The sequence below is a fragment of the Halictus rubicundus genome, chromosome 3 (assembly GCF_050948215.1).
Source record: "Halictus rubicundus isolate RS-2024b chromosome 3, iyHalRubi1_principal, whole genome shotgun sequence".
NCBI lineage: Eukaryota > Metazoa > Arthropoda > Insecta > Hymenoptera > Halictidae > Halictus > Halictus rubicundus.
The window spans coordinates 18,142,776-18,155,694 of record NC_135151.1 but is presented as its reverse complement, the minus strand read 5'-3'; the positions used below and the strand labels follow the sequence as shown (position 1 = coordinate 18,155,694).

General features: G+C 40.9%; 4 protein-coding genes across 5 annotated transcripts in view; 2 read left to right on the top strand and 2 right to left on the bottom strand.

Annotated features, from left to right (window-relative positions):
- Window positions 1-4,319: 4,319 nt before the first annotated feature.
- LOC143352274 (uncharacterized) lies at window positions 4,320-5,713 on the bottom strand. Its single transcript, XM_076784602.1, has 2 exons — window positions 5,522-5,713; window positions 4,320-5,435 (listed from the first exon to the last, which is right to left on the bottom strand). The coding sequence occupies exon 2, from the start codon at window positions 5,350-5,352 to the stop codon at window positions 4,888-4,890; it is 465 nt and encodes a 154-aa protein (XP_076640717.1). The 5' UTR covers window positions 5,353-5,435; window positions 5,522-5,713; the 3' UTR covers window positions 4,320-4,887.
- Window positions 5,714-6,387: 674 nt separating this feature from the next.
- Window positions 6,388-7,557, top strand: Jtbr (jumping translocation breakpoint protein JTBR). 2 transcript variants are annotated; one of them, XM_076785936.1, is made up of 3 exons: window positions 6,388-6,649; window positions 6,749-6,982; window positions 7,383-7,557. In XM_076785936.1, the coding sequence occupies exons 1-3, from the start codon at window positions 6,594-6,596 to the stop codon at window positions 7,543-7,545; spliced, it is 453 nt and encodes a 150-aa protein (XP_076642051.1). In that variant the 5' UTR covers window positions 6,388-6,593; the 3' UTR covers window positions 7,546-7,557. The 2 variants fall into 2 exon arrangements, with proteins under 2 accessions (XP_076642051.1, XP_076642050.1); XM_076785935.1 differs by having other exon boundaries at window positions 6,388-6,658.
- Window positions 7,558-7,612: 55 nt separating this feature from the next.
- Gstcd (glutathione S-transferase, C-terminal domain containing) lies at window positions 7,613-10,542 on the top strand. The gene has a single exon (XM_076785905.1). It carries the CDS (start codon window positions 7,613-7,615, stop codon window positions 9,308-9,310), a length of 1,698 nt encoding a protein of 565 aa, XP_076642020.1. The 3' UTR covers window positions 9,311-10,542.
- Window positions 10,543-12,357: 1,815 nt separating this feature from the next.
- Window positions 12,358-12,919, bottom strand: part of LOC143352900 (ubiquitin-conjugating enzyme E2 R2) — a 41,551-nt gene continuing 40,989 nt past the window's right edge. Inside the window, exon 5 of the mRNA XM_076785930.1 lies at window positions 12,358-12,771. Within this exon, the coding sequence (XP_076642045.1) occupies window positions 12,549-12,771 (223 nt within the window). The 3' untranslated portion in view covers window positions 12,358-12,548. The remainder of the gene's footprint in view (window positions 12,772-12,919) is intronic.

Below are 12,919 nucleotides of genomic sequence, written 5' to 3'. Positions count from 1 at the left end.
GGTCCTCGTGTCGCTCTCGGTTACCATTTTTATTTTTTCTTCGCATGATTTTTACCGTTAGAAATTGCTACGAGGGGTCGAATTGCATTGCCCGATATCATTACGGGGACAAAAACAAACTTTGTAGTAAATTCAAGTTTTTATTTCTTAATTTATTATATAATCTCATAATAAGGACAGTTTGCCATCTTTCCTGCAAATTTTCAATCCCCCTCTTATAGAAATCCAGGGTTCGCGAAGCAAAATATGACTCAAGCTTACTAACATCTTCTACAGAATGTTTTATTTCTTAAATAATGCTCCAGAGATCTGAAAAGATCAGAGAGAGCAATATCCGGTGAGTACGGGGCTGCGGTAAAACTTCCCATTGTAATTCTTTGATTTTTTCCTGAGTGAGTTTCGCTGTACGGGACCGGGCATTGTCAATTTGCAGTGTTACACCTTTTCTGTGGACTAAAGATGCCATCTCTTTCAATAGTTCTGAATACAGCCGTTGTAATTGCTAACAATACAACCCAGCAGTAACTGTTTCTCCAGGTTTCAACAGCTCAAAGTGAATTATGCCACGACGACAGTCCCAACAAATTCACAGTAACACCTTTCTAAGTGATAAGCTGGGTTTGGGGGTTGATATTGCGGTTTGATTTGCAGAAAGCTATTGCTTGGAACGCTTCATGTTATCATAAAGAATCCATTTTTCATCTCCGGTAACGATTCCGCTAAGAAATGGATCTCTACGAAATCTGGATAGCAATCAAGTGCAAATTGATCGATGAATATTCTCGTTGGTCTCGGATAATTGATGCGGCGCCCATATCCCTTGCCTACATGCTTTTCCCGTTTCGTGTAGGTGCCTTTGTATAGTTGACCATGTGGACCCAAGGCTTCTCGATAATTCTTGCATACTTAATTTTGGATCAGCTTCCACTAGAGATTTTAGGGTGTCATTATCAAAATCAACTGGTCGTCCACTTCGAGGCCTGTCGGAGAGATCATAATCACCAGCAGCAAACCTTCTGAACCAACGTTGACACTTGTTGACCTTCAATACATCTCCATAAACATCGCAAATTTTCTTTGTTGTTACCGTTGCATTAAATCCCGCATGAAAATGAAAAAGTATGCAATGACGAATATGATCCTCGGAAGGTACGGCCGCTGTGGTTGTGTTACCACAAAACAGAGACAGTTTATTTAACAGGATAGTCTGTTTATTTAATCGCGTGTTCAATGTACAATGAGACCGACAGACAAAGTACGTAGACAAGAAGCGCGAGAAGTGCAAGAGGTACAAGAAGTAGGTTTTCTGGATTTCCTCCCTTTATATCCTGATCTTCGGAAAGGCGTTACCTTTCCGAAGATAGGAGGGCGGAGCTATGCTTCGCGGGGGTAGGAAATCCCGCATCTGTTGTTTATGGCCACTGTCAAAGGTGGTCGCCAAATGTTTGGAAAAAAGGTCTTGTCGGACAGGCCCAGCGGTACTCGGCTGGCAACGTTTATGATGGGGTAGTTAAATTTTCTACACCCGTAAAGTCATTCGGAAATAAAATAATTTCTGCCATCCTGCAAAAGTCAGGGTAGGTTTTATTACCTTAGACCCTAACATCTGCAGGCGGTCAACTCTAACATCTTGCGATGCGAATCGCGTACCGCTACAGCCGCCATTTTATTATTGTAAAAAACATTATACTTTTTAGAATATTTTGAACACAGGCTGCTTTACCGAAAACTGTAAAAAATATGCGTTTCCTCTTCAACGATCGGTACAGAACTAAAGGCAAAACAAATTCTTTGCAAATAATTGATTGCTTATGGGTACCCCTAATATATGTGCTGGTGCACGGGAAACGTACCGAGACTAATTCCTATCCGGAGATGGCGGATTTATTAAACGTATCAAATAATCTCTGGAATGGTATTGCGTTAATTCGGAACGAAAATCCAACCGAATTTCTCGGCGAGAGAGAGAGAGGGAGAGAGAGAGAGAGAGAGAGAGAGAAAGAGAGAACACGGATAGGAGAGCTCGGTTCCGAGTGAAATTTTGTCGATGAAACCGATTACGGGATGATTTCACGGATCGAGTATCGGTGCGGCGAGCTGCCAGAGATTGAACGAAGCGGTGGCAGATGTAATTTCGTGGCCGCTTCGGACTCATGGTATTATACAGTCGAAATCTCTCCCGATGAAGATCTCTCGAGAGACATCCTACTGTCGACAGTCTACGGTCCACGGTCGTCTACGGTCTACGGTCGTCGGTCGTCTGCCGACGGTCGACGACGGGGCTCTCCTCGTTTTAATCCATTCGTCTGCGAATCCGGACCACTCGCTGGATTTTCCTCTTTTTCGTCTTTTGGTTCCCGCCCCCTCTTCCCGCTTCCAGCTTCCAACGTGTTCCGGTGTTCACCACCTTTTTCCTCCCTCGGTTTCTCCCTCTTTCGGCTTGCGGCCCTCCTCTTCCTTCGAGCATTCTCTCCCCTTTCGTACTTCACCGTTGGCGCATCTATGCATCAGCGACGCCGTCACTGCCGTCAGACCCGCATGGGAAATCTCAAATACGAGATCTGTTTATCCGCCACTTGAAATCCCACTGGATGTCGATGATAAGATTTTACCGCGCGACTCTGTCCTCCCCCGGATCTCTCGTCAACTGCTTCCTTCATCCTCTGATTGCTGCCGTCCGACTATTTCTCGCGTACTCCACCGTTCCTGCGAAAAACGTTATATCACCGTTCCGATGCGCGTCTGCCAACGTCCGATGAAGCTGCCGCGCGTCTTTCTTATTTTCGTTTCATCTGCAATCAGAATTCCATTCGTCGGGTTGATGCGATGTACTTGGAACAATCGTGACTTTTATGCGGCACGATATGAAGCCACTTTCAAATGGAACGACCTCTTTTCCCTTGTCCGGGGTCTATTAAATAGAGTCCTTTTAAATCCCCTTATTGAGTTTGCCTTTACATTTTATGTTACGTTGATACCACTTTTATGAAACGTTTATAACATAAAACAAAAAATTGGAACATTTTTGTACCTGTAATTTTATTACAATGTGTATGAGAAGCTTGTGTAAAATTTACGTAAAAGCCTATATCATCTAAAGAATGGAGATTCAAACATCCCTTACGGTAAAACACAATGGAATATATTTTTAATTTGTTGCGGTGTTTATGGTCCTCTCTAAACGATCTTGGGTCGCATTCTGCTTCTCCCAACCGGTCTTCTTGTGATAATCTCTAGGACAATAAAAATGAAATTATTTTAGTTTAGCGGAAAGTAACGTCAAGAATATATTCCGTATGAAAAGATTTACCTTAAGCGAATTTGAATTTCTGCGCCAATTTTGGAGACACCCGCGCGACAGAGGCGCCATCTACAGCGGCGGGTTCGCGAACTCATTTTCTCTATCTTACCCACACGTAAGACAATACAGCGATAGTGTGCGACAAAGATGGAAGAGGTCTCGCTCGTGCTACCTACTTTTTTAGGACGCTTCGAATCTCCTGGTAGGTATCAGGCGAACATGATAACAAAGTTGGTATCCGACGAGGACAGACTAATGCAGTTTATGGAGAGAGAGAAAGACAGAAATAGAGCTTCTCGAAAACCTGTTACCCTCCAGAGATAATTTATTAATAACTCGATTGTGGGATGAACCTTTGATTATTACTTTCTTATATTGTTTTACGTCGGATTTTGTGTCTGATTAAATAGTCATTAGCAATTATTCTAGCCGTTAGTCGTATAAATACATATAATCTGTGCAAATTTGGGAAGTCCCCGGTAAATAATTATTTTTCCTATTTTAGAGATTTGATTAGTGCACTTTTAAGATTGAAGAATGTAGATGTCGGATTAATTAGTTGCTAACAAATTTCGTAAGGCTGTCACGTTTCGTACACCTGATCTTGTCGCACAGTTCGACCATCCTTGTCTTGCACGTTCTAGGCATTGAAGTAAAATGAGTCCCCAAAAAAATTCGTTAATAACTAATTAACAATAAGGGAAATCTGTCAATAATTATTGTAGGTATGTTGCTGTGTGTCTATTATTGATTCTTCGTTAGAAGACAAGAGTTAGAATGATTGTTAATAACTAGTTACTGCTAATAACTGCTAGTCTAAGCTGATAGTGTTGTTACTATCAGGGAGATTTTGTTTCAATCCCCCAGAACCCACCATCCTTTAGATCCATGGTTTTAATCCACATAAAGATTATGTAAGGGATGATTAAAAATATAGTTTATGCAAAGTATAAAAATAAAAATTTTATTTAATAACATTTCATATAAAGTATATAATAACATATTTTCATTTTAGAAATAGCGGAACCTCCTGTGCCAGAAGATCTAAAAATGAAAATTAAACAACCTTTTATAAAGCGAGCAGTTGATAAAAATATATTTGCTTTACCTACAAACAGTAAAGTTGAGAAACAACCAACTAAATCAACGACACTACCTCCCAAGAAGATTACAAAAGCTACAGAGAAAAAAATAATGCGTAGAGCACAGCTATCAAAAGTAGTAAAACCTTTAGCGAAAAGTCCATAGCCTGCACCAGAGAAAGAGTGCGATGATCATAATCTGAAGCCACCAGAAAGATTAGATCAAAAATCATTATTTGGTCCAATACACTTATCATTTAATCAGCTTTATAAAAAAGATATTGATAGCAGTAATGCAGAAACACATAGTAATGATAATTCATTTCAATCTGAACATATTCACATAAATAATGAGCCAATTCTCTTTTCACCGTACATAGTCTTTGGTCGTGGGCAATAACAATGGTCAGTACCAAATAAATCAGGCTATTGGACAAACAAATTTGCTGATAAGTAAAAAGTTTTGTTTTAGGCTTGATGTTTTTCCCATCTTCCTCTACTTCTTTATTCTTCGTAATTGCTTCCTTTGTGTCCTTTTGTATGAATAAGGAAAAATGCATAACTCTCTAACTTGTATTCATTGTTGGTTGATTTCTCAGTCTCAGTTTCTCTAATGTTATTAAGAATACAAATTTCTTTGTTTTGATTTTTAGATCTTGCAGTACAAAGTATTTTTTCTGTCACGTGTCTACATCTTGCAACTTCTTTGCTGCTAGAAATATTTGTATCTTTCACATCTTTTGTACTATTAGAGATATTGGTGTCTTTTGCACCTCCTTCGGCGATGCTTGTATCTTCTTCTCTATTCGCCACATTGCCATTTACGTCTGACTTGCGTTCTAATTTTGTTACTTCAAATTTGATTTTATTATCCAAAGCGCGTAACTTTTTCGGAAATGAATGTGCATTTTCGTCGTCTGAGTTTTCTTCGCGTAGTCTATTCATAATATAAAATAGTCTATTCAACATATAAAATGTTTATCGCTATCCAAGGAGTAGTTAAGATTGTCTTTATCACTTTGATCAGATTCGATCATTTTTCACAGATTTACCTAAAGCAGCAAGTTATAAATATATCGAGATAGTCCATAAAACGCATTAGACTGACAAACAAATTGATTAAATGTAATTTCCTTACCTTATATAATAAACACTTGTGCGCATTACAAAACTCTTAATGTTAATATCTACTTTTCTACATGAACGGATTGCAGTGTTTTTATTTTTAAAATATTAAATTAATAAATATTAATTTGTCTTTCGAAATCATTCGATAAATATCCATAAAACCAGCATAGCATACAAAATAAATCAGACTATTCGTTGACAAGGCCACGAGGGAAATGGCAAAGAGGAAGTAGGTTTGGCCGTTGGGCATTATCGAAATAAATTATTTGAAAAATAAGATAATATAATATAAGAAAATATATTATCTTATATCTACTATATTAATAATAATAATATAATAAAACAATATATTCATATGATAATATAATGTTATCTATAACATTAATAATATAATGTTTAAATTAATAATATAATGTTATCTATAATGTATAAGTTAAGATAACATATTATCCTATTTAGCTACGCGTTATTTGAAAAAATCATATGTTGGTTTATTTGAACAGCCAAACAATTTTTTAAAAATCAATTGAAATTAAAATAATCCTTATTTCATCTTTAAGTTGATTAAATAATTCGAGCTCTCTTCTATTTACTACGTGAACTAAAGAGCAATTTTAAAAGCGGATGCAGCTTAATTTGTGATCTACAAATTTTACTAGAAAAATTAGCATATTCATCACCTCTTCTTGAGGTGAAATTATTTTTTGTTATTTTTAAAATTCAAATAATAAATAATTACTTATTACAAATAATTATTTGTTATCTTATTTCAAATAAAACGTGTTCAACCCTGTCCGGAAGGACAACGTGTGTTGTTTCATTTTGTAAAGTGTTTCATACTTCGCTTCAGTTTCACGCCACCTTGCGGTAGCATCGTGCAACTAATCGTGGGTGACGAAACACGTGTTATGCGCACAGAGTATAGAATCCATTTAGCAAGAACAGTGTTTACTCGAAAAACGAGTCGGAGCTATTTCTTTTAGCTCACTTAGTAATCGTTTAGTTAATTTCTCTGATGGGTCACGTAACTTGACAGGGAAGCGTATCTTTGCGAAATAGAGTATTGGTATACGACGTGTGAAATGATTGAGTTGTGCACAAAGAAACGAATGCTAATTGCCATCACGCTATTGGGAGGGTTAGTTTCGTAGGTTTAACAGTTCCATTTAGTAAGCTGCTGCACATAATGATGCCATCGAAATGTTAATGAAAAATCATTGTTCTATGTTTATCGTAGGCTAACGGTGTTAGTCTTAATTGTCGAGAGTCATTGGACAGACAATCAAAACAAGCTCTACCTAGAAAATTATGAGAATAATACAGCATGCCTGTCTGGCGACGCGTACGAAATAATTTCGGAATGTCATCCTTGTTCTGCTTTTGAATTAGCAAGTAAAAGCATCGACGTGTGTGTTCACGCGAGATACAAGGAAGTTATAAAATGTAAAAGCGGAGAGACGATAACGAGAAGGTAAGATAAACTCTGTTTTGTTACCTTGACTATTGTTACTAGACTGCCGGATGGTAAGGCGGCTGTACACGTTGCAGTATACCTGAGAGGTTCACCTGCGCAGCACATCTGCGAAGATAAACCGGAGTGTTTACACAAAGTACTTTTTACAAAACTGTACAATTATCTCAACCTGTACAGCCAATCGAGAGACAATTGAAAATTCATTCTTTTTATCTGCGGTTTACTCTTACGTGTGTGAACTCTTACCCTGTGCAGGTAAACCGCAATGTGTATGGCTGCTTTTACGCAGCATTCGTTTTTCATTTGTATTATTAAGTTCCGTGGTTTAACCATTACCATAACAAATACTTACCAATAAAGATACGCAGTGTGTAATTTCAACTTTTATCGTTTTCAGTTGCGACCGTGTAGCCTGGCTGGAAGAGAAAGCATTCTGGAAGTTCGAAGCGGTGATGTTCGTCCTAGCCTTCAGTTCCTGTATGAGCATTTATTGGAGAGAAAATGTCTTGCGCCAGAGAATTATAAGAAAAGTGGCCAGGCAATTGAGAGCTAGCGTGTAGATAGCCCAATCGATTGGAATAGGTTATTTTTTTCATTGAGATCTGTATAATTTCACAGGCAGCTAAAATGAAAATGAACAAAGTCTACTTGGAGGTATACTCTGTAACAGAATTTTGCATGGCACCTATAGAAACCATAGTGACACTGTTCACTATAAAGTACTGCGGCTCCAAGATCAGAATTAAGCTTGTCCCTAGCAAACAAAAGCCTCTGGAGCGAGCCTACAAGATGGATATCTCCTTTTTCGAATACGAAGTCGTGGATGCGAACAAAGTCCCCAGTTTCGCGACTACTTGCGAGCTGCCGATCATCGCTCTGAACAGGACCAGTTACATTGCTGGTCTCTGCGCGATATTGCGGCAGATAGTTAAAGAAGTGGCCTCAAAATGTCCTGAGCACCGTTATCGGCATTTGTTGGGGTTCAAAGAATCTTGCCTGACCGCCTGTTCCGAAGCCAGCGTCTGGACAAAGTTCTGCGAGGTGGATCTGATCCTTACCTTGAAATTCCTGCATGCTGAAGATGCTACATGCGACGAGCTGCCTTCCAGCATGGCCAGGTTCGAGTGTCACATGCTGCAGCCAGTCAGACTGCGCAACCTGAACAAGTACACTGTGCCGAAGAAGTTGTTCAAACACGGTCACCTGCTGGAGCACACTTATGCCGAGGGCTCCTACATCACCCTAGCTGACATAATCATCTTCGTCTGCATGCGCATCCTGCTGACTGTATTCTCAGGCGAGTCGACGCTAAGGTTGCTCCCACTGACTGTTAAATGGTACGGGAAGATGATGGAGGACCAGGACATAGTGGACTGTCTGGAATGTCTGCCGATGGCGAATGAGCAGACTGTAAACGAGATAAACTACATTCTTCCTGAAGTGCCGAACCAAAGTTTGTACAAGAGCGACCCGAAGAGGTACAAGCCGAAAAGCAGGATCTTCACTAGGCAGGAGGACGTAGAGCAGGCGTTGGAGGTATTCAAGAGCTTGAACATAGACACCATGCTGGACTCCGAGCCCTTCGCCGTAGAATTGAACCTGAACTGGTCCTTGGTACCGTTCCACGCCACTCCGGAAGGCGGGTCCTTGCCCCCTACGCGGCTCAAGAGGAAGCAGGCGCAGTTGCAGAACATGTGCAAGCCTGTTATCAAATTGGCGAAGGAGGGGGACGTGATCGTGGATTTCTGCTCAGGTAGCGGTCACCTGGGAATCTTATTAGCGTATCTGCTGCCTGATTGCACCATTATACTGTTGGATAATAAAGAGGAGTCGCTGAACAGAGCAAAAGAGAGGGTCAAGAAACTCAGCTTAACGAACGTTCGGTTCTATCAGTGCAATTTAGACTATTTTAAGGGAAAGTTTGACATAGGACTGTCGCTGCATGCTTGCGGCGTTGCGACCGATTTGGTTATACAACAATGCATCAAGAGAAGGGCCAGCTTCGTGTGCTGTCCCTGCTGTTACGGGTCCCTGCACGACTGCCATCATCTAACCTACCCGAGGAGCGACGTTTTCAAGAAGGACATGCGCCGGGAAAATTACATGGTGCTCAGTCACGCGGCGGACCAAACGCACGACGACAAGAACGTGAAGACGAAGCAGGGCTACGAGTGCATGGCCATCGTCGACACCGATAGGAAGATCCAAGCGGAACAGTTCGGGTACAAAGTGTACTTCTCGAAATTCGTACCGGAGACATGCACGCCCAAGAACCACATACTGGTGGGAATACCCAGGAAAGACACGCGGAGGCAGAGCGTGTAAACTGAGTACACTGCACGACCAATCGGAACCCTTTGCGGGCGCAATAATTTTTGGGTTGTTTCACTACATTTGAGTAATCAGGAATCTAAACATAAATTCGACATAGGATTGCAAAGGATTAGCACTTCCAACTTTATGCAGGCGCATCTTTCTAAAACGCCTGCACGAAGTTAGAAGTCCTTGTACAGTAGATTGAATAGGAATTATTTAAGTTTGTATCCGAGATCCACACACTCACGCATCACAATAGCAGACTCCTAGAAAAGAAACTGTGCGTAAATCGATTGTCTTGGAGTCGTGCACGATTTGTAACACTTTCCTTCTTTTATAATAGTCCATTGTTTTGTACTTGACAGAAATCGCATACTATTCTTGTTACCAAATGAATAAAAGAGAACTTTTCTTACCCAAACAGCGGAGATGTTCTTTTCCCTTTTGGTTTCCTCGCGATCCGTTGACAGAAGCGTGTGATATTATTGCACTAGTTTCATTAATAATTGTACGAAGAGACTTTTGTTTTTATTGGTATGTACAAAAAAAAAAGGGGAAAGGAATTATGAAGTATACAAATGATTAGTTTTACGTCGGTGTCTTACACAGTTGTTTTCCGTCTATTATTAAGTAGCTAGGGGAGGGAGGGTCAAACACGAAACGTAAAAATAGGTTCTCGGCGATAACGTCAAGGAACTATGGGGATATTTACTTCTTTTCCGCTATTAACCACTACAAAGCGCTGAGTATATGCTTCCCTCAGACAGTATATTGAAATTTAAATATCCTTTCTGCTTTTATTTCGTTTTTTTCCATTTTCAATATCTTTGTTTCGTTTTATTCATTTTTTTGTTTCGTTTTCGTTTCGTTTAACACTTTCAACACGCAATTTTGGTCTTTCGAATGGAACGGGCTAAAATGAAGAACGAAGACAAGACACGTACGTACCATTTACACATTTTTTTTTCATGTCTTTCAAATCTTCTCGGGTCTCGTTTGCTATTTACAATTTTTTCAGTCGTACGAGCACGGATACACACCGCCCCACGAGTAGCGGCCGCTATATCCTTGGTATATTTATTCCTTTTTTCGCTTAAGTGGTAGAGCTTACGTTTAGCTTAAATTCAGGTTTCACCTACAAAGCTTTTTCTGTCCCCGTGTGAAAGATAATACTTAAAACATCGAGAGATCGGAATAAATGTCGTTAAGCTGAACTAAGTTTGTGGATGCGGCGCAACGCGGGCGGACGGGAAACGATATTCCCCTCCGACGAGATTGTTTAGCAATGTCAATGACAAAATCAAAAGTTGTAACTTAAGGTATATGTGTCGGTCATAGCAAAAATTATCATCTACGTCTAGAAATCGCGGTCGAACAACCTGTCGACGGCCTAAAACTCGCAGTGGCTCTCGCGTTTGTTCGCAAATAGTTTTTAACTACTTCGCATAACACATTTATAACACATTACCCACCGGCGATTATTTAAACTTCTAAAAGTTTTATAGTTCACGGCTAACGGCCTACTCCGGTTCAACTTCCTAAATTGTTTCTAATTTTTCTTTCACAGTTATTGAAATTCTAATCGTTCGGTGCTAGGTAGTTCTACTTTCTCTCTTCATTACACGCTCCAGGTAGGTAAAGCGTTAATCCCCAATGTAAAATTTCGAACCCTCTCGATCGGGACTAATGAACGATTCAAGCGCGCGAGTCACTGTCTTCAGAAAACAGTAAAAAAAAACCTCGGCGTTGAAAAATAACGCTCGGTCGCCGACAGTTTGTTTCTCCGTTTTAACTATTCTCGCTCGCACATCGAATTTTCCATCCCAGCTTTTGGTTTCGTAGCATAAATAATAATCCACACGAAACGGGGTGATGTCAATTTATTCGAATGCAAATCCCACACATCGAAGTCTCGAGAAATGCAGGATCAATTGACGTACCGTCGTCGCGCCGATGCGACACGCGGGGTTTTCACTTTGAGCCAGCCCGATTCGCGATCATTCGAACCGTAATGTCAAATTCGTTTCACAATAGATTTGTTTAGGGTTCTTTCGTCGAGAGACAACGGCGACGCGGGGTAAATCAATTGGTCCTCTCCTGACGCATTCCTTTCGCCTAGTTAAAAAGACAGACGTGCCAACCACAACAGAACAAGCACTGTGCTCCTAACCGAGTATACTTATCGGTAGACTGCGGATTTATGCGATAGAACAGTGGAAATATTCAAAGAGTTTCAACACACTTTCAACTCATCAAATTATTAACACGTCAAGTGGCCGAACATCAACTCCAAAAATTCCCATAAAATCAAAATAATCTAATTAATGGAACTGAAACAGGAAAATTCAAATTTATCGTAGTAGACGCTACTGTGATTCATCTCCGTCCTAAGCATCCACATCAAATTTGTTTTACTCGACTACGTCACAATAAAAATGAATCTCGGAAGCTGATAGAAAAATGGCCGATGGCGACACTTGACGTGTTAAGGAAAGCAATAGACTGTTTGCGTGAACTTTGTAGCTTGCAATTGATGTAGAGAATTTTTATCGAGCATAGGAATCCGCAGTCTTATTATACACAGTTTACGATAACGACTTCGTAAACAAGGCATTCCCGACGAGTTCGATTAGTCTCTAGAATTTGGGGGTTCTTCGCAGAAGGGGCTCTTGTCGACGGTCTGTGGGTTGTTCGACCAAGACAAGTCCCCTTCAGCGTAGACTCGACTACAGCGGAGATAAAGAAGCTGAACTGAACGGGACGAGGACGTGGAGGACGACGACGACGACGACGATGACGACGACGGCGACGACGACGACGACGACGACGACGACGGTGAACGCTAAAAATCGACGAACCACGAGTTCGTCCGAGTCCAAGCGTCGTTCGGACGAAACGGCGCGTTAATTGACGACATTCTGAAATATTTGTACGTGCTACATGGAACGCTCAACGAGGAAACAATGTGGTTCGATTACGCGTACTTGAATTTATAGGTGGCACGTCTTGAATAGAGACAGAGATAGAGAGAGAAGAGAGAGAAGAGAGAGAGAGCGTCCGGTTTAGAAGCCCGTTAATTTATTAATCTATACAGAACTGATAATAATTAGCGACTTATGTTTGTTTGTTTTTTTTTTTTGCTTTTTTCTTTCTTTTGTTAATATTCGGGTTTATCTTTTTCTGTTTTTTCCGTTTTTGTTCTTTTGTTTTGTTTTTGCTTTCCGTCGTCCTCTGTTTAGGAAATGGATCACGACTCCCCGTTGCCGCTGTCGTCCCCGTCCTCGTACTCGCTGGCGCTCAATTGTTCGTCCTCGTCGTCGTCCAGCTCGTACTCGTCGTCGTAGAAATCCGTCATGTCCAGCTGTTGCTCGGCCGGCCTTGCGTTCGTCTTTATGCAGTAGTCCTCGAGTGTCACCGGGACCACGATGCCCTCCTTCTCCGCCTCCATCTTCGCGGCCTGCGCTTGTTTCCTGCGTAACCAACAGCACAACGCTCATTATACCTCGCTTTCAACGAACAACTCCACCTCTCCTTGACCCCGAAGGCTCCCCGAAACACTTTGCTCCCGCGAGGTTCGTCCTCAAAGGATTCCACCTTCGTCCCTTTCGCGTCATCGGC

Coding starts and splice junctions, on each gene's coding strand:
- LOC143352274 (XM_076784602.1), bottom strand. CDS start 5,352: ATGTTGAATAGACTATTTTATATTATGAATAGACTACGCGAAGAAAAC.
- Jtbr (XM_076785935.1), top strand. CDS start 6,594: ATGATTGAGTTGTGCACAAAGAAACGAATGCTAATTGCCATCACGCTA. Junction 6,659..6,748: donor CTATTGGGAGGGTTAGTTTC/GTAGGTTTAACA, acceptor TGTTTATCGTAG/GCTAACGGTGTTAGTCTTAA. Junction 6,983..7,382: donor GGAGAGACGATAACGAGAAG/GTAAGATAAACT, acceptor TATCGTTTTCAG/TTGCGACCGTGTAGCCTGGC.
- Gstcd (XM_076785905.1), top strand. CDS start 7,613: ATGAAAATGAACAAAGTCTACTTGGAGGTATACTCTGTAACAGAATTT.